This window comes from Papilio xuthus, unplaced genomic scaffold (genome assembly GCF_000836235.2).
Source record: "Papilio xuthus unplaced genomic scaffold, Pxut_1.1 DF827714.1, whole genome shotgun sequence".
NCBI lineage: Eukaryota > Metazoa > Arthropoda > Insecta > Lepidoptera > Papilionidae > Papilio > Papilio xuthus.
In genome coordinates this window covers 820,856-845,421 of record NW_013530935.1, presented here as the reverse complement: position 1 = coordinate 845,421, position 24,566 = coordinate 820,856, and the positions used below count along the sequence as shown (strand labels likewise).

Here is a 24,566-nt window from a genome sequence, read left to right as displayed (position 1 = left end):
GCTAAATTTCAGCAAGATCTATGCAGCTGTTCTGGATATACCAAACAAACATCCATCCATCGACCAAAACATTCTCATTTATAATATACTAGCAGTCTCCGGCGATTCTGTCCAAAGCGTAATTAAAAATGAACATAAGTGGCCTATGTTCTATACGTATGCCAAATTTTATCGAGATCCATTCAGCCGTTCTGAAGATACCATCAAAAAAACATCCATCCATCCATCCATCTAAACATTCACATTTATAATATTACTAAGATTAAACATACATAACAAACTAAAAGATTTAAGTTTTTAGATATCGTCTGTGAATCATAAAGCCGTGGGTTCGATTCGTTTGCGTTTATTTTAAACAAATTACTATCACAAATTTAATTATGTACTAGGAATCCTTATACTTTTTCTTTTAATCTTTATATTACGTCATTTAATTAGGAAAAAGGTAGAAATAAAAGAGGTTTGTATAAAAATATTATTTTATTGCTTCAAAAGTCTTAACTGCTTAGTGACACGTGACGTGTCAACGCATGTGCGCCTCGCTTACCTCTTATTGTCTACTCGGGTCATCCCGAACGCACCTTATTGTCTAAATATTAACGTCTGCTCTCAGAGACGCTGCAATACATTTAAAAAAAAACATTTGACGTTTGACAGCTGTCATAGTGACATAACTAGTGATGTGAACAAATTAATCTGTGTTTTTCGATTATATCGATATTCGATATACGATTATTTTATTTATTGTTATTGAATATTGAAATTTGCAGTTTTTTTTAAGTTTTACTAAGAATAAAAATGTAAAATATAAAAAAAAATAAGTTAGTGGACAGTGTTGAAGCGTCCCTAATTGCAAGATACAACCTTAATTATGGCAACAAAACTCGTTATATCCTTAAAGCTATTTGGCACCAGAAATATGAGAGGTCACGGTATCGTGGCTGGCAACACTCAATGTATTATCTATATTACGTATTCTAATAATTCTCTTTGTTACTAAGCAAATCACAGAATAATGGAATTAATGAATTTGTTGGCTCCGTTAATACTTTTAAAACTAAAATAATGTGTATTTGTTAAGGCTAATTCTCTGGAATGTGTAAATATTGTACAATATTTCAGTAAAGTAACATTTCATGGAAATGTTACCATCCTAATTTTCGAGGTAATATTTAAATTTGTTCATTATTTATTTGTTATGGCAAGACTTGCGAGTTAGTGAAAAATATGAATTCAATTTTACGTAAAAACGTGAATATTTTTACTAATTTTGTATACCCCAAAAATAAGCTTGGTCCATATATTTTTATGTTATTGGAAAAGTAAATATTTTGCAAAGATAAAGGCTATTTATATGAAAAATCAATAGCGTGGACGGCAAAATAATCTTTAAATTTTTTTATCTGCTTTAAATAGAACTTTTAAACTCACGGCATCTTGAAAGCTATATAAAATAAACATGATTTATAACTAAATCTTATAAAGTATAAAAAGTTTGTTTATATAATAATTAATTACATACGTTTTAGTCAGATTAAAATTTAGTGAACATTTTCTAACTAGATTTTATTAAAATTTATTATGAATATTTTATTTCATCTAAAGTTAGTATATTATATTTGTATAAAATTTTAACAATTTTGTAGGCGTCGTTTCCGCTATGCCTATAAAGATGGCGCTTTAGAAACAACGCCATCTAGCGAGCAGATTGTTAATATTGAAAAATCTTACTATTAAACTGTATTCGAAAAGGCTGTGCCGTATTTTAATATATTTAAGAACTGTTATTTATTCTTTTAAGATAAAGAAAAAAGATTATACATGCAGTAAACAACTTTTACCATAAACAATCAGATGCAATCCGTAGGGATGTTCGATGGCTGTCGATGTTATTGTATCGATATTCGATATCGATTTAAATCGATTTTATGAACACTTTTTTTTTGCTAAATTATCACCAATCATGATTGTGTCTATATTACAGCCAACATTTTTTTATGAAACCAAACAAAAGAATTATTAACAAAAAATACTGTTAAAGTGAAGTTTAAAATATCGATTCTTTCTATCGATAATTGTTATAAATCAACATCGATATTAATTTATATTTTTCCATCGACCATCCCTAGTGCGCATCAACAAACCTACTAAACTTTCTATAACTTCATTACTAATATAAAAATATAAAACTAATGTACTAGGAATAATGTAGTAAATAGTTCGCATTAAGCAAACTAACATAACTAAAAGTAGATATTTATATTTGATATGGTTTGTCTTATATTCTAAAAACTAAAGTTAATAGAATTTCGCTGAAACATCGATAATCGATGAATTTAAAAATCGATTATCGGACAGAGAAATTCTAATAATTCGTTAAAAGTTTCGATTAAGATTTGTTCGTAAATATGGTACATTTGATGTTATAAAAAACATAAGTCAGAGGGGTCAACAACATTTTGATAGGAAGACGCGAGACCCGAACTCCTTTGGGCTTGTGGCAGTGTTCGTCTAAGTCTTTTGAATCACCCTTTAATACAACCAGTACTCAATTACTAAGCTTTTTTTCATACGATATTAATATTATAACGTTTTATTCACAATACTATAGAAGTGCTACTCTTTTATAAATTAGAGAAAAAACCAAATAGAACATTTTGGATGTTGCTCATTGATTATAGGAAAATAGACTTTAAATGTAGAAGATTAAAGTCCATTTTGAGATGTTTAGTTTTGAGTATCACTTGTATAATATTGAGCAAGATTACGCTAAAGTTCAGTCCGGAGTATGAGGAGCGCAGCGTGCGGCGCGGGGGGCGCGGTGGGCGCAGTGGGTGCGGTGGGTGCAGTGGGTGTGCGGGGGGTGCGTGACGCGCGGAACTGCGCGTGCACAGCATCCCAGCGCGCGTCGCGAGTCATGCCCGCCGCCGGGTCCGCGCGCCCACCACGTCTCCGCCCCCTGCGATGCACACGCCCCCTGCTGGTGCCCGCCGTCACACCTGGTTCCATCTCGTCCTGAAATTACAATAAGTTTATTTCTCACTAGATGTCGCCCGCGACTCCGTCCACGCAGAATTAAGTAGCCTATGTGATAGTTTTTCAGACTATTTTATATACTTATGCCAAATTTTATGAAGATCCATTCGGCCGAAATGAAACCTTTAAGTAGATGGCGCTAGTGTCAAGATTGGGCTGTCATCTGTCAATTTTTTTCTGGCAATTACATAAAAGTGTATTCCTATAATTATTTTGTGATAGTACCGACCTGCTAGAAAATCTTGTCGAGTATAGTGTACATGCGTAGGTTGGCATTCTTGCGGCAGCCGGGCGGCAGCGGGTGCAGCGCGGGCGCAGGCTCTACGTCACTGTCATCTTCATTAGCACCAGGACCGCACGGCCGCTTCTCCATCTCCACGCTGCTGCAGCTTGCCGCACTGTGCCCGCCCACTGCCGCCTCCGCCCCACTTCTGCGTCTTGTGGCCAGCCGTCGCGCCATCACGAATGCTGCTATCTACAATTACACTATGAATCACTTCACAATCCTACAACATAACTCACTTCTGTAACCCAGAGGGGTAGGCAGACACCACAGATTTTGTTACATTCTTTTATCACCTAGTTAAAGACCACAGACCTGCAAAACCATTCCGACGACACCAAATATCACGATGACGACAACATTGTTGGGCGCTTCTCTTTCCACTTCCTGAAAAAAACATGAGCAATTCCAAAATTAAAAAAAGAAAAACGTTGGCAACAACTGTCTGTAATGCAGGCCATGCACGTTAGATTTTAATCTTGCATACTTAGCGTGTATTGAATAAAACTGTATGTGTGTGGCCTGCATTTTATTATTTCAGATTACTTACCTCAATAATGTCGTAAATTGGTCTGGCGATGTCCCTGTACCGTTCGACAGCGAGCAATGCAGGCTTAAGATCGTGCACGAGGTCCATTGCGCGGCGCGCCAGCTCTGCTTGTGGGGCGCTGCGCCACCACGCAGCAAGGGATGCCGCCATCCAAGCGCCGTACGCAACCTCACTCACTGCGAGGCACGCCACACCGCCCGCGTACTGAAATCAACATAATATACAGGTTGTTAACAAAAAAATCCCGACAGACTGTACCCTAATAAGAATTCGAACAGAGTAACAATAGAATTGACATACGTACAAAGCCGCATACATAAAAATACTTATATAGCCATGAAATACATGGGCATCGCCAGCTGATGATCTAGACTAAGTCTAGGGGGGCAGCTATCATTAATATGGTCTTATTTGAAGTAGTGTTTATATCTATTTCACATTTTTAAATACTCAAGAGGAGGAACTGCACCTCTCCCCTCAGAAAGCGACGTCCATGGCAGTCAAATATTCGGTCAGTCAGGCAATTGTTTTTTCTTATCATAATTTTTTTAGGTGAACATATTAAACTCTTTCTTCATTTACCTGTATAACGAATCAATAAAAAAAATGGTTTTCCCCGGTCACTAATAACTGTTGATAAACACGCGATTTTCGATTAGCAAATGAAGCTAGCCAACACCCTGAATTTTTTTTAATGTTCCAACAGTTTATTAAATGGCCAGTTACACCATTAAAAAAACAACTATCTTATAGCAACACTGAGGTCACAGTAGGTAACTCTTGGTACTAATTAGACGAATTAGATTGGCTTAAGTCTCTCTGAGTCAGAAATTTTTGCCCCAAATATCAAGCCGGTCTGTATGTTACAATCTCTTGTATTACCTCTATTAAGATTTACACTTTGGAATTGTAAACATGAATTTGTTTATATACAATTTAACGTAGATATCAACTACTAAAACTTCCGTACAAAAACATTATTATTTCAGATTTCACAAAGAAAAAACAACTACAATACAATTTAGTTTAGTAGTTCAATTTAATGTTTGTTTACAATCGCGACCGCCCAGGGCAGTAAACAGAAAAGGGAGCCACAGTTCGACACGGTAAAAAAGGGGCAATATGGAAAGCTCGCCTAGGCCGTTGGTAACCCTTAATAAATCTAAATTAATTTGATAATAAGTATACATACAATATGGAGGCAGGCGGCACGTCGCGCGGCAGCCGCGATGTAAACCAGTGCGATGAGCCAAAGCCCTGCCAACAGGACGTACGCGGCGGACACCCGGTACTGAGCCGCGCACAGGAATCTAAACCACGTGTATGTGCTGGGATCCCACGCCAGCCTCGCAGCAGTCGCCAGCAGCGCCCCAGCGTACATCTATACATAACAAACTATCAGACAAACTCTAATACCTTTAAATCTAAGCTTAAGGATCTGTACCTCGAAAGATTACCAAAAATGTACAGAAACCCCGACGCTCGTTTGCGCTCTTTTCTTATAAAAAAAAAAGAAAAACAACTGACAGTTTTAATTAAAACAGCCAGTGACAGATGTCATAATTTCTTATATTGAATTCGACTAACGTCACTCACTCGGGATTGAAACGCCCTGAAATATGGTCGTGTATTTTTAATCTGACAGTGGGGGGGGGGGGTAATATAAGTAGCCCTAAAGAATTGATCTATTTCAAAATGTAAGGTTTCATTGCATTGGTCTTCTTCCCGCGTTTAATATAAGGGTAAGGCTTCTTTGTTTTTTACTTAATTGCTAGTAATTTTCTTCGTCATCATGAGGCATTTCCTTTCATATCGATCCAATTTTTTTAATATTAAAAGCGGCCACCTAAATCCGCCAAAGCGACCCCTATACTTCCACAAATACACAACGTTGCCTATCTTTAATCGACAGAGGAAGGGACAGAAAGAAAATATTTCTCAAAACCCCGTATATCCGTGTTCATGAAGCCTTTAGTATATCTGATCAATTAAATAACGATTAAATGCTAAACTAAAATGGGAATATGATACAGATGACTGCGACATGAAAACAAATACGTCATTTCCCATGGGAATCTATAAAGGACACTTGTCGACTTTCCCTTGTGCCTTGTGACGTCATCAATCGCCAGGAATGCATTGCATGTGTTCAATTGCGTCACACTTATGTCTTCCTAGTAGATTAAGAACATCTGATGTTTCCGTCTTATACAAAAACTTGAATAAAAACATATATAATCCGTATGTGTAACATACTGTTAGAATCTGTAATATCACGATTCCTTACGTGTACAGTTTTGTTCAAATTCTTTTGTTAATGACATTCTAATTGTCAACTTGGTAATAATATAATTTTGTTCTGATTGTCTTTGGTTATAGGATAATTTAAGCCATATATAATGAAGTATATAATTCCATATTAGTCCATAACATATGTCATAAATGACATACAGCGTTTAAGTATATTACTAACTCGTACAAAGGTCAATATACAATTAGTCACAAATTAAACAAAGACTTATTTATATACACGAATTATCGAAATTACCATTTTATATAGGTATTTCCATTTTGCAAACATTTCGCTTGGCACAGGACAGGAAAGGGTTCGCTGAGCTGACGGCCAACCTCCAGTAATGGAGAGGCATTAGAAGAAGAAGAAGAAGAAACATTTCGTCAGTTTAAGTGTCCTCGTTTTGATAAGTTTATGTTAAGTTACGTATACCAAAAGAAGAAAGATTATATGGTAATAGAGAAAGTAAGTTTGGTAGTTGGACTCAGTCCACGCAGGATTAAATGAAAACTTATTAAGTAGTCAAAGTGTCCTTCCAGACTATGTTCTACATCTATTCCAAATTTCAGCGAGATCCATGCAGCCGTTCTAGAAATATCTTCTTACAAACATCCATCCAAATTTTCGCATATATTAGTAACATAAACATTAATTAACATGCTTGCTTATTTTTTTTATAATGAAAATTCTCATTTACACCTAAAATATTTTAAAACATATAAAAAAAACAAATTTGTAGTAAACAGTCTCGTATAGATTTCCAGTTTAATTTAATTACGTAGTTCAAGTTCATTGCAAATTATTACTAGTTGTCGTAAGTCGGCATCACCTGTACATTAGATTATTGGGTTTTAATTTATTTTTTTCATTAGAAATGTTAATTTATATCAAATATTCGTTTGATTAATATTTATGTGTTTTTGTCAATTATAATTTTATAAATATAATTTTTAAAAAAATTTACTCATATAAAACGGCTAAACACTCACTTATATTCGTCCGGTGGCGGTACCGACTAGTTACGAGCCCATCAGGGGCTCTTCATCAGGGTAAGTGGGCCGATGGGCTCGAAACTAGTCGGTGCCGCCACCGGACGAATATACGTGAGTGTTTAGCCGTGTCTATATAAGTCTATTATAATGTCTCACTAAAGTTTGAATAATTTAATTAAAAAAATGTTTACTGTTCTAAAGGATCCATCATCAGCTCACTATACGTCGCCACTGAGGGGCTCGGAGCCTACCCTAAGTTAGTGACTAGGCCATAGTCAATGCTGGCCCATTGCGTGTTGACCTCACACATATCTTTGAATTTCTTCTCAGATGTATACAGATTGCATCGCGATGTTTTAAAGGGTTGTACATAAATGCGTATTAAAAATAAAGATTAATAAACAATGAAAATTAAAAATAAACTACAACACCGCACAGATAAACATTCGTAATATTAATTAATTATTCCTTTGTTTTCTGTTCGATTGTATTCAAATGTTATATACTTAAATAGGTAAATTACTTATCATATGTATATAACATTATTTACATCATAATATGCGTCTAATTATTTATTACGATGTAAAAATTACCGTGGGTTTCTGAGACTAAAATGTTCGTATAAAACATATAGTCATGTCTGTCATTGTATTGTGAACATTGTTTTAGACGGAGATTTTGTTTTCAGAAACCCACGGTTATTAGTTGTTTTTATGTTAATCATATAAAAGTGTGCACCTTTTTTAACGAATAAGATTTTTTCAGTATCATAAATATTAAGATTACTGCATAAATATATTTTATTTTATCTTATATATTATATAAAATATCGTGTCACAATTTTCGTTCCCATATTCCTACGAAACGGCTTGACCGATTCTCATGAAATTTTGTGAGCATATTGAGTAGGTCTGACAATCGGCCAACATCTATTTTCAATCCCGCGCGGACGGAGTCGCGAGCGACAGCTAGTGATATATAAATCTGCCCCTGCATTTTTATAATACACAAGCCGTTGCCCACGATTACGTCGGCTTAATTTTTTTTAATAGTAGCCTGTGTTCTTCCACACTGTTCTACATATATGGCAAACAGCGAAATACATGCACCCGTTCTTGAGAAATATTGTTACAGGCATAAAAACGTTCATTCTTCAGTAATGAAAGCATCGTTATTCTCAATGAAATACCAACTGTCGACTGATCATGTTTAATCAGAGGTGAAGAGGTTAGTTGAATCAATCGGTCCTCTTTCGGTCTTCTAGCAGACGTCCAATGAGAGACAGACACTCATTGATGCTTTATCGACCTCTGGAATGCGGTGTGAGGTAAGGAGGTCGAGTGAGGCCTACTCTATAAGCCCATTGTATCACATCTTCGTATATCTTTTACAGTTTTCGACTGCATTGTGTCAAAGATAGTGTGTGGGATGATAATATCTATATATAAAAATTAATTGTTGTTCGTTAGTGTCTCTAAAACTCGAGAACGACTGAATGGATTTATCTTATCTTGGTCTTGTAATGTTCGTGGAGGTTATAGGGAAGTTTTTAAAAGGTGAGAAAAAATCGAATAATTGCCTTTTTTTCAATTACTCGCTGACGGAGTCGTGGGCGACAGCTAGTGTGTCAGTAAAAGTGTGACAGTGGTGAACAACTATTAGATTCTAAAGCATCGACAAACCTTTACTTACCAACTATTAAACGTATTACGTATGTGCCATCAAATAATTTTTACTTAGTAACTGACTCAAGTTCGCTTGTTCAGATATTTTACACTTTTTTATTTGTGAATTTTGATTTCTTATTGCATAATTTGTGATCCGCAATGTGCCCGAAATATTGTGACGCGTGCCAATGGTTGACCATCCCTGTTAAAAACAACCAGTAATTTCAGACATGTAGACTCGAGAAAGTACATTCTTACCTAGGTGAGAATTTCACAAACTATATCCAAAACGAATCAAAATGGAATACTAGACTTTGTAATTTAATTTAATTTCTGTGTGTTCCTTCCTCTGTTAATTAAAGGTAGGCAACGCATCTGCAATTGCAAATGTCTACAGGCAGTCTCTTTGCTATTATAGCGAATCAGGTGGTCGCTTGGTCGTTTGCCACCTCATATTTAAAAAAAATGTTGTGTAATTTCGTAGTTTAACTTTCCTGTTAATTTTTTTCTCAATCTTTTTAAACTGTTTTTCCTGCTTTTACCACAAGTATGCAAAACAGATGTTATATTTTAAACTGTAATATTTTTCTGTTTCTGTAAGCACGACCTACTTGTTTGTCGGACGACGGGTATAAATATTTAGTTCACCGTACGGGTACATTGTACAAAAACAACATCATGGACTTTAAATTTTTCTAAGGTTACACTATTGATGAAAATATTAATTTGCCCACAAAAAACAATACATATCTCTCGTATATTATTGTTAGGATGGATGGATGGATGTTTGTTTGAAGGTATTTGGAGAACGACTTCAAGAATCTTGCTGAATTTTGGCATAGAACTTAGACTGGAACACATAAGCTACTATTTTTTTTAATAACGCGCGGACGGAGTCGCGGGTGACAGCTAGTATATTAATATAGAATGCATTACCAATGTAAACAACATATCGATATTTGACACTAGATTTGTGTGGTCTCTACAGTTAAGATAAATGTAGAATTCCACTGCCGCGAAACTTGCAGTGACGCCTATTGATGTCTCTATTTTGATACAAAAATGATAGGGAATACAATGAAGTATCAGAGCAGTGGAAGACCACAGTAAGATGAGCCAAAGCTCTTATTCGGGCGTCAGTTTACATAAAGGATTTGCTCTATGTCTATCTTACTAATATTATAAATGTTTAGATGTATGTTTGTTTGAAGGTATCTCCAAAACGGCGGTACGGATCTTGATGAAATTTAGCATACATATAGAGCATAGTCTGGAAGACCACATAGACTACTAATTATGTTTTTTTTAATTCCGCGCGGACGGAGTCGCGTGCAACAGCTAGTTAATACATAAAGCATTCACACCCTAAACTTTATGGTGTCGGCAAAGTTTTGGTAAAGAAAAGTAGGAGGAGGTTTTGATTTGGCACAGTACTGGCATACTTTCCTGATTACTTCTACTTAGAGGTATTGAAGTGTTGGCAGTTTTTTAAATAAATAATGTACATATACAGATGTTTCAATATGAATGGTTATTTGAATATAAAAGTGTGTACTTTTGACGTACAGACACCGCCATCTTGGCTTTTGTTTACCCGAGGCGCGTCACCGAGCCAAGTTATTCAGTTTTCAATGCGTACGTAAATCACAAAGTTATAGGCCACGGTCGTATTCTTTGTGAGTCTCTATTTATGACAATACTAGATGTCGCCCGCGTATCCGTCCTCGCGGTACAAAAAAATAATTAGTAACCTATAGTGTCGGTAGTAACCTAACCTTCCCGGTGTCGAATTTAAAAATAATCGAGAAAAACTGTATGCCAGATAAAATGTTATCAAGTCTAAATTATTTTAACACTTTTAGTACCACCGAAATTTTACCACTTGCCTAGCGAGTTGATTTTTAAAATAATATTGGCAGTAAACGTGTTAAGATGCGGTTTGTAAGTTCAAGGTCGAGGATATTGTCGGCTTTGTATAAATCAGGGTTAGCAGTTATTTGGTGAAGGCAATTTGTTATACTTCACGCGACCCAGCTGGTACTATTTATTACTAATATTACGTGAACTACTTACGATAAATACTTCCTATTTTTTCCCAAGAAAAGGAACATATTTGGACATTATCTGGTAACACTTCAGTTTATAATAATTGATTCTTCTATGTTATAACACGTTTTTAATCCATATTTTTAGCTAAGCAAAATTAAAAAATAACTTAATAAATAGCCTATGTGTTCTTCCAGACTAAGTTCTATATCTGTGTCAAATTTTATCGAGATCTATGCAGCCGTTCCAACAAACAGTTCCCTCTGCATTTTCTACCGCATCTACCATGGGAAGGGCTATGAAGAATTGTTTGGAACGATTCTTGCCACCGAGTACTGTCATCGGACAACACGACAGACCGCCAGGTTCCATTCACACAATCTGGATGGCTGGCAATACACAACCGTACGGTTTGCGCGAAACTTCCTGCCTCGTATAATTTTACTAAGTTCTTTATATCTTGTATGCTATATACAAGATATAAAGAACATCAAAGCTTTACTAATTACATCGCGATACATAAATTAACAATTGAATAACCGTTTTACATGGTTTTCACGTTTTTATTAACATTTTTTATCAGATTCTTAATGAAAAACAAATTACATCAGTCAAGAAAAGTTTTTACAAGCATTATTTTACAAAACATTGTTTTTACGTTAATTACGGAAGGATTAGTCATTTGAGCTCACAATGCATTTACTATAGGAATCGACGAAGGTAGGTCATAGAAGGTCATTTCCTCAAATCAAATACTTATGACCAATAACAGTAATTAACAGATGTCAGAATAATTAGTTTAGAATGTCTTTTTCCACTGCGACTATTCGTGCGACTTTGACCGTCGTTGTACCAGTGGACTCGCGATTCCATACCACACCGGCTGCGTTTCTATCTCTATCTATCTATCTACTCAGCCATGAGACGCCCACTGCTGGGCATAGGCCTCCCCCAAAGATCGCCACGATGTACGATGTTGTGCCACCCGCATCCAGGACGCTCCTGCAACCTTGACCAGGTCATCAGTCCATCTTGCGGGAGGCCTGCCCACGCTGCGTCGACCTGTCCGTGGCCGCCACTCTAGGACTTTGCGGCCCCAAAGGCGGCCGGCGTTTACCAAGTGGATTTTGTTTTAATACAAATATCTTTTTACATCGTACATTTATTTATAACAGGCTGATATAATATATATATCTACTTAATATGTCTTTATGAAACAATCAAGCAAATCACCTGCACGTATTTTTTGCTTAGATAGAATTTTATTCATATTAATAAAATAAAACTAACATAATAAATATTCATAAATATTTCTCATTTCCTACGAACTATAAATGGATAAAGAATGCAACGAGTTTACAACTAAGTTAACCATTGATTTCCACTGCGGAAACATTTAAACAAAAACATATTGTTATCTCTCTCAATCTCTTTAAAAAAACTGAGATAAGTTGTAAGTCTTTCGACAGTGTAACCTTACTCTTATAGTGCGTGTAAACAAACATAATGGAACGTGCATTCAAACCAGTTATTCTTGATCCGAGTTTAGTACCGGTTATTGAAGACGTGTATCGAACCCAGTAATGGCATGACAATCGAAAATCGATCAAGTTTTTGTGTCGGCGTATACCCCCACCTTTCCTTAGTCGTTGGTGCTTGGAACAGCTTGGGTTTTGGTAGATGATTCAAGCCGTTACGTCACAGATATTTACAGTGAATAGTCATTGTTGTGAAGATATATTATTGAGTTTCCTTAATCGCAAATAAATCGATAAGAGATAGTATTGAAAAGTTCAAGATTCTTCAAGACGGAATACGAAATGTTTTTCCCGGTTCTTAGGGGTTAGACAAAATACATTCGCTTCAAAGCGATTCCATAGCAAACTACAAAATTATATGAAACTAACGCGCGACAATCACGTGACTTATTGAATATCGTCAGTTCTATACATTTTTGAAGTTCGTTATGGAAACGCTTCAGAGCGAATGCACTTTGTTTAACCCTGTAGTTATTAATAAAGATTTTTAATACACATTTAACTATTAAAAACGTCTGTTGTACATCATATTGACAGCTAAATCTTCAACATGTAACGAATATAACATCATTAGCAACTTGGACATATACATATTTAGTGATAGCGTTAAGATAGTTTTTAAGGACATATCAAAAAAGTTATTCGACAACACAGAGGACCGAAGAGCTGGCAGCTACCTCGTACAAAGAATTAGTTTAGCTATCCAAAGATGGAACGCTGCCAGTATCTTCGGAACCTTGCCTAAATGGACTCCTTTTAACAATATATTTTAGTTAATTATTCGTTTTTAATATTAAGGGTTCCGTAACTCATAGGAAAAAAACGGAACCCTTATAGGATCACTTTGTTGTCCGTCCGTCTGTCTGTCAAGACCGTTTTTTTATTTAATATCTTGGATTTAAGTCTTTTCATGTAAAGTTTATAATATTAGGTGTATATTATTGATCAATAAATTCCCCTTTAGTTATAGCTTGGGATCTTTTAAAAATAAACTATCCTTATAAAAATCATGTATATAAAATTGTATGAATAAAAATGTCTGACGTAACTTGTGCATGTCTATAATTGGCATACGTAAAATGTTTATGTGAATTTTGTTATTACACCATTTTATATGTATTCTGTTGGCTTGTCTTAATCTTATATATAAAATTCTCGTGTCACAATTTTCGTTCCCATACTCCGAAACGGCTTGACCGATTCTCATGAAATTTTGTGAGCATGTTGATTAAGTCTGAGAATCGGCCAAGATCTATTTTTCTTCCCCTTTATGTTAAGGGTAGTCCACCCCTCATTTTTTTTAGACAAACACGCGGTCGGAGTCGCGTGTGACAGCTAGTAAATGAATAAAACATGTAACATATTAATTTTAGAGATAAATATAAAGAGCGCGCGGCCGTATTCGCACGGGGCCCCCCGCGCTTGCTTTACCTCACCTCCTTCAAACCCATAAAAAACGTGATAGTTCAGTAAAGCAGCGTCTTAAGAGTTAAAATAAAAACGAAAGCTTTTATTAGTAATACAATGTCTCGCTGGCATTTGATCATACCATAAACATTTCGTAGAATTCGTCGATACGAGACGTTTGCTTGTTACGAGAATAACAACGAAGCAACAAATGCCAAGTAATTTGATGATGTAATAGTCTATCAATTGGGTGGTCTTTAAACTAATTATAAATGTGAATGTCTGGATGTATAGATGAATGTTTGTTAGAAAGTATCTGTTAAACGGCTTAACTGAATTCGGTGAATTTTAATATAGATATAGAACATAGTCTGCAAGAACACATAGGCTACTTATTAAGTTTTGAATGTCGCGTACTTTATGTAACCTAAACTATCCTAAATAATTAACATATTTAATATCTGAAATACAGTTTGGAGTAATTATTTATTGGATATTACAGTTTATGCTAACTAATTTGCCTTCTTTTCTCAGAGTAGTTATGACTTAGTCAAATATTGCTATCTTCTTTCTTTTCAACCATCAAAACCCTTTGGACTGTTCACTTATAATAAACTTATATACAGCGTGTCCCAAAAATCAAAGATAAAACGGTATTGGTGTACAGCCAGATCGATAACTACTTAAGGAAAAATACTACAAAAAATCAATCTCCATAATCATCATCCATAAGTAAAAAAAGTTAAAGTAACTTTTAAACAAAAAGAGATGGATTTGTTTTTTTTTTTATTTTTCCCCACGTAGTTACCGATCTCTCTTTACACCAGTACCGTTTTACATTTGAATTTTGGGACACGCTGTATATAACCCTTCACATGATATAGGTATTATCGTGGGCGGTGATTTTGTTTTCCTCGATTCCATTGGCTGTAAAAGGTGGCGTGTTGATCGCGTCACAATTCGAAGAACTCCGAGAACAATGCAGATGTAAACCGAAGCTGCGGTTATATCGCTAAGCGTGGGTTTCTAACCCAAAATCCCCGTTTAAAACATCTCTGTTTTGTACAATTTTTGGTCTAAGAAACCAACGATAATTAATCAAAATAGCTCTATTCAATTTTTTTGAATTGTGTAAAAACATATCCAAAATATTAATAAATACTACACTGTAAACTAAATGTAACTTCGTTAGCAAATTAACTAAGTACGTCCACCTCCCTATATAACTCAACGAAAATATATTTATTTACATCCTTATACATATATATATATACTTATAATACATAAACTCTTAAATCTATGATATAAAATAAAATTTAAAAAAAAAAAAAAACCGAATAATTAACTAAAATATGTTAATAAAAGGAGTCCCTTTAGGCAAGGTCCCGAAGATACTGGCAGCGTTCCCCCTCTGTACAGCTAAACTAATTCTTTGACCGAGGTAGCTGCCAGCTCTTCGGTCCCCTGTGATGTCGATTAATTTTTATATGATTTCCCTATATTATGTCGTGAAGATAACAATATCGTGGCCGCACGTGGCAGTGACGTCACAGATTACTAACGCCGACACTCAGTCATCCGTGTAAACATTGCCTTGTTCCCGGCATATTTTAATGATAAGCTTCGTTAACACTCTCGTAAAGTTAACGTTTAATAATAATATAATTTACATGAATAATTACATAAAATAATTTATTAATTGGTCGTAACTTTTAATTTTATTTAATAAAACAAGCAAATACAGGGGTCTAGGCTCCGAATATGATTTTGTCCCATTCGGCGTCGAGACCTTGGTCCGTGAGGTCCTAGCGCTTTAAGGCTTTTGAAGGACATATCAAAAAAGTTAATCGACATCACAGTGGACTGAAGAACTGGCAGTTACCTCGGACAAAGAATTAGTTTAGCTATTCAAAGGGGGAACGCTGCCAGTATCTTCGGGACCTTGCCTAAAGGAACTCCTTTTAATAATCATCATCAGCTCACTATACGTCCCCACCGAGGGGCTCGGAGCCTACCCTAAGTTAAGGGTGATTAGGCCATAGTCAACCACGATGGCCAAGTGTGGGTTGGTTGACTTAACACATATCTTTGAATTACTTCTTAGATATATGCAGGTTGCATCACGATGTTTTCCTTCACAGTAAGAACGTCGGATAAATGTACATATGTAAATCGGAAATCGAAAAACACATTGGTACATGGCGGGATTCGAACCCAGGACCTGCAGATTGCAAGTCAAGTGCTTGACCACTGAGCCACCGATGCTCTCTTTTAATAATATATTATAGTTAATTATTCCTTTTTAATATTTTATTTAATATCATTTGACATTTGAGGTTGACGTTGACAATTGAAATCCTTGGTTGACGTTTTTATTTTATTTAATTAGATTTTTATTACTACTTAATCTTACTATAATAATATTATAAATGCGAAACTTAAGATGTATGGATGTTTATTAGAAGATATCTCTAGAACGGCTGAATGTATATAAATGAAGTTTGACATACATATAGAACATAGTCTGGAAGAACGCATTGGCTACTAAATAATAATTTAAAAAGCTTCAATGTCACGCACAATACGCTTTCATTATTTATATATGATAGAGGTCACCAAATTCTGACCTATTAACCTTTTGATAGCCACAGAGCAGCGTCACATTGCTCATACTACGTAAATACTATATGCTACAAAATATTGTCAATTTATCTTCACATGGTTAGCCGTTTGAAATGTAAACACTTGATTAGATAAGTAAACATTTTATATGTATGCGTTTAGTTGATTTTGTTACATGAATATATTGGACCTTGTACAAAATCTCGTGCGTAATAAACTAGAAATTATTAGAGAATAAAAATGTCTATTAATTTGTGTATTGGATTGAATCTTTTTGATTAATGAATATCCTTTGTAGTCAAGGTTATTCGTTCAATAAAGGGAATTTTAAGCGAGTTTTTTTTTACATTAATTTTATTTGGTTTCTTCGTTCGTTAATTCATTGATTAATATTATTTCTTGTAATTCTTCATCAATTCATCTCCTTATCTTTGACAAAACAGAGATAAAAATATATTTTAATCGGAGATTATAGTCTTAGAAACCCACTGTTAGATTATCATATGTACGAGTAAAAATATTTCTAATGAAAATTAAATTAAGTATTTGATAAAATTTACATAGGACAGAGACGATTGTCAGGATGTGTGGCAATTAATGTCGTGTTCTATGCAATGCAATATGCATCGGCAAACATTCAGCCGTCAGCTATGAACTATGGAGCACCGTATTTCCTAATTAGGTCGAGCTTTGACACCGTACTCATGAACCAAGCGCTGCGTTGTAGTTAGGGCTGTCAGCTTACAATAAACGTAGTACAAACACTGACGATAGAAAACGGCAACCTATGACTTATTAACAGTATGTCTCCACTGAGAGGTCAAAGCGTACTCTAAGATAGGGGTGACTAGGCCATAGTCAAACATGTTGACCCAGTGAGGGTTGACTTCAAATTTAGCTTTGAATTTCTGAAGGTTGTGTTGCGATGTTTTTGTCCAAATTAAGATCGTTGGATTAATATACATATGTAAATAACAAATCATCTGCAGATTACAAGTCAAGTACTTAACCACTAAGCCACCGACGTTCTATGACATATAGCGACTTGTGTAACTCAATCTGACCCAAATACGTTGTCTTACTCGATATGCAATGCATTAGTAGAATTTTGAGAATCTGAACAAGTGGCAACCCTAGTTGCAGGTCGCTTACCGCTTTTAGTACAATGTTTTCATGACTTTAAGAGACGTTTTACCTTAACTTTCCCAGTGTTTGTAGCGCTAACATTTAAAGCTTAAAATTAACATACTTCGTAATTACTTGTGGAATAACAAAAGAGTTAATTAGTAGATGAATTATCTTTAAAAAAACAAGAATTAATATACAACTATAATAATACATTTTTTTTTAATTTTCGAATATAGAATGTCTACTAAAAAGTTTTGCGTCGAATAAATGTGAGTCATTTGGAAGATGGTCGTGTCGAATTATCTACGACTTTACTTCGACTAAAATAATAAAAAAATTCTATTCCAGTCTTATAAGTAAAAAAACAGAAATGCAATCTTCAAAGAATTGCTAAACGGTAACCGCTACAGAGGTTTTTGCCGTCTCGGTCAGTGACCTAACTTCATGTACCACTTGAACATTACTGTCATCCTGGTACATTCCGCATACCAACTCGAGCACGTGTCGTCTACACGGTACTTTGAATCTGTCGTGGTCTGGCGGTTAAACCACTTTCATTTAACTACATTTTTTATATTTAGTATTTATAGTTTAACTAACTGTCGCCCACGATTCCGCCCGCGTAATATTAAATAAAAACTTAATAAGTAGTCTACGTGTTCTTCCAGATTATGTTCTACATCTATGCCAAATTGCAACGAAATCCGTTGACCCGGAGATACATTGAAACAAACATCCATCCATCTATAAATTCGCATTTATTTTATAAATTTTACGTGGCTACTTCCAAACGCATATTGAATGGTATTAGTCAAAATCTCAAACTACAAATTTTGTAATATTTGAAAATGTCCTAAAATTCTAACCTAATATTGCTGAGATGAACATATTCAAAAGCCGCACTTTTAAATACACAGTGTACATGAACCCAAAAAGCCCCGGGACCCGTATTAAATGGTACAAAAAAGGTCGGGTGGATGATTCATTAAATTAGCGTTAAGCGCAATCAGAACACAACAGTAAAACAAAATGCTAGCGTGCTTTTAAATAGGGCAGCGCCATCTAGTTCTTTTAGAACGAAACTTATATTTGCGCGTGAACACACTGTTTAGGTAACATAAATTCCAAAGGAAACAATTCTATTTACTAAATTCTAAGCACGTTCCTCGTACGTTGTAAGCACCCAACTCGTGTTACTGCTGACCCCAAACAGGTTTACTACCTTAATAATGTTCAATGTATGCTTCTACTAAATCGATGAGTTTATAAATGAAATCTATATTAATTAAAATATAATCTTTATATATAATTCTTCTGTGAGTGTGTATGTCACTGAACTTCTCTCAAACGACTGGACTGATTTTGATGAAATTTTTTGTGTGTGTTCAAGGGGATCTGGGAATGGTTTAGATACACAATTTTGTCCGCTGGACAATGTTTTTTTTATTAATTTTTAATTTATTAGTAGTTGTTGATTTTGGAATGTTTTACATTGGATCCGACAGACGGCGCTACCATCGCATTGTCAAATTTTAAATAATATTCGAATTTTAATTTTAGTCTGTCCCGACTTGACAGTTTTGTATTATTTGTAACGTTGTTTTGTCTGACAACGTCTGTCGGGTCCGCTAGTTTTTTCATAAGCTTTTAGTCGCGTTGCAATAAAACGGTACGGTGATATGTTCCAGAATGTGTAGGTCAGAAAACGAGAATAATATAGAGACAATTTTTATATATTTTAATATTCCTAAATATATAATACTAACATAATTTAATTATAATTATTTTCTGTCAAAAAACAGCACAAAACTTTAATCAGACCTTATTTATCTAAAAGCTTTGAACCACAAATTGACATAAGACGTGACGCCATTTTAACTTTTAAAAGGGTCTCTAAAGCTCACCTCAAAAAGTTAGACGCAAAGCTTTCAAAAGTTGAGGCCGAGCTTATGGGATCTGTCTTCTTGTACATACAAATAGAATATTTATGAGCGAACTTTTTAGTTAGTTGTTTTAAAAATAAATTATTCTTTGCTCCCAAATATTAAATCCAAATATATTAATATTAAAAATGAATATTTTAATAACTGTCTAGATGTCAAATTTATTTTATTTTCAGAAAATTCACCACTGTATATTAGATTAAAATTATAAGCCGATTAAACATCTTCAATTTTAACTGAATAGTCTGTACAGTAACTGTCAGAATGTTCAGTTTTTGCTAAACACGTATAGTCCAACTATTTAGTTAAGAGTCAGCAATTAAAACTGAAGATGTGTAACTATCGTCTTATATCCGATTTTAATAGTTTGTATAGAATTCTTTTGGTATTGAATCCTAAGTCTACACTAACATATAGTCATCTCTTTCATTCCCTTTAAAGAAACTGAGAAAGCAATGTTTTTGTTACCACCGTTACTAACTATAACATGTCTACATTGTACATAGACAATTATTTTTTTTAATTAAAAATAAATACACTTTGTTAAAAGATGCTACTTAAAATGCAACAAAGTATGTTTTAAGAAACAAAATAACTTTATTCATGTTCAAATAATTATCAACGCTCATTAGAACCAGAGACAATTTTAATCTTACTAATATTATAAATGCGAATGTTTGGATGGATGTTTGTTTGAAGATATCCCCGGAACGGCTAAACGGATCTCGATGAAATTTGCCATACATATAGAACATAGTTTGGAAGAACACATAGACTATTAATTTATATTTTTTTAATTTCTCGTGGAGAGTCGCGGTCGACCGCTAGTGCACAAATTATTATAAACGCATATTAGAACCAGAGACAATCTTGTTTTAATTTATTTATGGTGAATAAACTATTCAATAGAAGGAAAACAACTAACCTTGACCTCTTTGGATAATTATACAATAACGTCTATGGATATTTTATAAGTCGCTTGCGTAAACAGTAAGCAAACAATACGTGACATTTGTTCAGTTTGGCGGGACGGGCACATCGCGTCACGCTCTTTGTCCCGTCAGCAAGCTGAGCGTGCTGCGGGAAAGAGTAAACACGTTGCTGGCATTACGATTAAGTTAATTAAAACTTGAGATTAAAGTTCATTTTGTTTGGATTTAATAGATTATATTAAAATAAATTGAATGATGTTAACCGCTTTTTCAGTGTGTGCATTAACTGTTGATTTCTGAGACCAAAATCTTTGTATAAAACATATCGTCATCCCTGTCGTCATCTTTGTCAAAACAGAGATAACTAAATAAATTTTAACGGTGGTTTTGGTTTCAGAAACCCAGTGTTAAGCTTGAATTTCTTACAAATTAAACATATTCACCTACGGGCGCATAAGAGTGTCGGAGGCTCAGGAGTCAAGCACTTGACTTGCAATCTATAGGTCCTAGATTTGAATTCCGCCATGTACCAATGTGTTTTTCGATTTCCGATTTACATATGTACATTTATCCGACGTTCTTACGGTGCAGGAAAACATCGTGATGCAACCTGCACATATTTGAGACGAAATTCAAAGATATGTGTGAAGTCAACCCGCACGGTTGACTATGGCCTAGTCACCCCTAACTTAGGGTAGGCTCCGAGCCCCTCGGTGGGGACGTATAGTGAGCTGATGATGATGGGCGTATATAGCACAAGCTTCGTACTCACGATTTTCCTGATACTTCGTACAGGAAATTTAATTAATTTTGGATTTTGGTCTCAAAAACCAAAATAAATATTAATAATATATGAAGTTACAAGGGTCCAAGTACTCAAGTTACAAATATGAGTACTTGTACTACTATGATATTTCAACATATCCTGGCGCGTATTTTACGACGAGTCTATGTTGCTTGAATTCTTACGCTAAACTACAAGATGTGTTTAACCTCGCATCTCGCTAATTCTGCATCTTGTCTTGTGCAATAAGGTCTCAATATGCGCTTACGAAAGTACAATTTTCAGCACATTTATTCAAGGTCAATACATCAATCGTTTAGTCATGTTTAGGTTATTTAGCACGATTCAATGTTTTATTATTTAAGATATTGAAATAAAATAAATCTATAATTTAACAGTGGTTGATCGCTTTTACATCTTCGCACGAATTGTCCCAGCTCGCCTGGTGAAATACCACGACCACACAGAAGACAGGCGTCAAGTGGAAGCAATACCGCGTTTCGTCTGATGAGTGTCCCGGAGGCCTAATTTATTCCTCTTTCCCTTTCCACCTTTTTCAAAAAAATTATATATATTAAAAACTTAGATATTAAGCCTTCTTTCATATTTTGTTGTATATTTTAACGTTACAAAGTTCTGTTAAATTTTAAAAATAAATAGATTTTTAAAATCGTCGCATTTAGATTATCTCCAGATTATGCCTATATTAATTAATACCTTTTGGATAACTGAAAGAGAACGTGAGCTTATTAAAAATATAAATCTTTGTCATTAGTCAAACTTTATGACAGAATTTCGCGGGAGAAATCGCGTGATTACACAAAGTATTAGGCTGCTAAATATGCACAAATAAAATGTTTAGCAAATTCAAATTAACAATCAAATTATCAACAATTAGAAGAAATCCTTGCTAATATTTTTGTTTGTTGTTCAAAAATGCTTATAATTGTTATCTTACTAATATTACAAATGGGAATATATCGATGGATGTTTGTTAGAGGATATATCCAGAACTGCATCGATTACGCTGAAATTGCATAATTGTAACGTAGTCTAGAACACATAGGCTACTAATTAAGTTTTTTAATATCGCGCGTACGGAGTCGCGGTCAACTAGTTAAATAAACTACCAGCCAGGGTAAATGACATCTTGCAGGAATATTGAAAAAAGAACCCTATATCCAGCACCGGTAAAGTCTGACATGATGAAGAACTAAGAACTTTTTTATTACATCTATGGTAGCTTTTTAGACGCTTGCATTTGCGTTTCATACAAACGGTATCAGTTAACAAGGTCCACTTGAGAGTTTGGGTGACGTCTTCGCAGTGATTACTCAGTACGACTCATTGAACAATTGTGACAGCAATGACCCTTGAGATAATCCGTGATGTTTACCACAAAATACAAATATATACGGACAATAAAATCGATCCTTATACCAAAAAGTGTACATCAGAAAAGGTATTTACATGTTTTTGACTTTTATGAATATTTGTAAATTACACGTAAATAAATAGATTACAATAAAAACAATAACTTACACACGACTCAAAGACTTCTTCAATTCCTGTATGTATTTAATATTATTTTGGTTCTTTTATGTTTACGTTGGTTAGTTTAATTCATACGTAAAAACATCGGGACAGTCTACCAATATATTTGGTCACCGCGAATTCAATCAAGTTCTTGTCGGAGAATTTATGAATAATAACCAAAAGCATGTTCGTTGGAACCAATCGTATCGTCTCAAGCCTTTATTCGTATCGGATTGTAAATAAAATGGACCACAACGTCTATGATCAGGTAGTTGGGAACAAAGGTGGGGGAAGGTGCACAAACTACAAACTTGAATGCATACGCGCATCACAGCTATGTGCATTTGACAACTATTTTGACCGTTATTTTTTAAAATATTAAATACCAATTTATTCCTATATTAAAAGTTAGTTAAAGCAAACATTTATAAGACTAACCATTGCATAATTTATCCCAATACAGAAGGTCTTTAGGGATTTGAATTGAACAAAGCCAGTGTTTATATTGACATTTCGAACGCGTTTAGGAAAAAGCATGAATTAAAAGAGTTGTATTAGGTCATATGCTTACTGCGAATGCGATGTTTATGAATATGAAGATCTTCTCAGCGGTGCAGAGCCCCCGGGCGCAACCCATGGCTGCACTCACTCACTGCACTATCACAACATAAGACACGTGCGGCCGCGAACACGCCGCGTAAGGCACTGCCGTTTGGCGGGCGCGGGCTGGGCCGGGTGGGTGACGCGCGCTAATTCTAGGGATGCACAACATATCGACTTCCGAGTTACCCTTAAACAAAACGTAAACTATGTCAATCTAACACGCAACCATTTGTACCAATAATTAAATATCAGTAAAATTATCTGTTCTTACAAATGCAGATAAAAATATTTTAAACTAAACTAAGTAGGTCTTACTCTAATAAAATAAATTAAAAGCGTATTTATTAGGTTCATGGAACAAAAGCTATTTCTTAATTCCTTAATTAAAACCAAAGCTTTATGAGTTATTGCCGACGTTTTTATGTTGACTTTAATAATTAAAAAAAAAGAAATAGCTGTCAAACATATCGACATTACTCTTCGGTCCCGCACTATTTATCAAGCTCCCGAGTCCCACACGTTCCATTCCAAGCGCTGCCTAATTTCTTTACAGTCTGACCCAAAAATAATTAATTTCTTCTTACCCACCTAATAAAAACTTAACATACATAAAAGTTCTGAGAATTTTCAGTCATATGGCTTTTACCATTTTACTTTAATTGAAAAACTTCGACATTTCGAAATTTGAAGTTTATGCTAACTATAAAGAGTTGGTATTATCAATTTTTTTTTCAAATCGAACTCTGATTAATTTTCAATTAACAACATAGTCGATCAAAAATTCCTTAATTGTTTAATTATTTAACATGAAAAATCTTCACTAAATGTGGGTTTCTGATACGTCTCCGTTTAAAACGTATCGTCAACATGTCATCTTGGACATGTTTGAGATAACAGTATGATTGAAATGGGGAATTTGGTGTCAGAAACACACAGTAAGTATAATAACTTATCTCATATCTTTAAATGAGCAATTCTTGTATATATAAAAATATATAATTGGAATCTCGGAATCGGCTCCAACGATTTTGATAAAATTTAGTATATAGGGGGTTTCGGGGGCGATAAATCGATCTAGCTAGGAATCATTTTTAGAAAATGTCATTTTATTCGTGTTTTATCGATAATCAACTTAAACATAAACTTAACTTTTTCTATTGGTAAGATCGAAAAATATTATTCATATTTCATCATTTTATTATTAAT

At 34.6% G+C, this 24,566-nt stretch overlaps 1 protein-coding gene across 1 annotated transcript; it reads right to left on the bottom strand.

Annotated features, from left to right (window-relative positions):
* Positions 1-467: 467 nt before the first annotated feature.
* Positions 468-23,462, bottom strand: LOC106116791 (uncharacterized). The gene is made up of 6 exons (XM_013310813.1): positions 23,329-23,462; positions 5,062-5,250; positions 3,870-4,073; positions 3,635-3,706; positions 3,266-3,511; positions 468-3,015 (listed from the first exon to the last, which is right to left on the bottom strand). Exons 1-5 carry the CDS (start codon positions 23,392-23,394, stop codon positions 3,269-3,271), a joined length of 774 nt encoding a protein of 257 aa, XP_013166267.1. The 5' UTR covers positions 23,395-23,462; the 3' UTR covers positions 468-3,015; positions 3,266-3,268.
* Between the last annotated feature and the right edge of the window lie 1,104 nt (positions 23,463-24,566).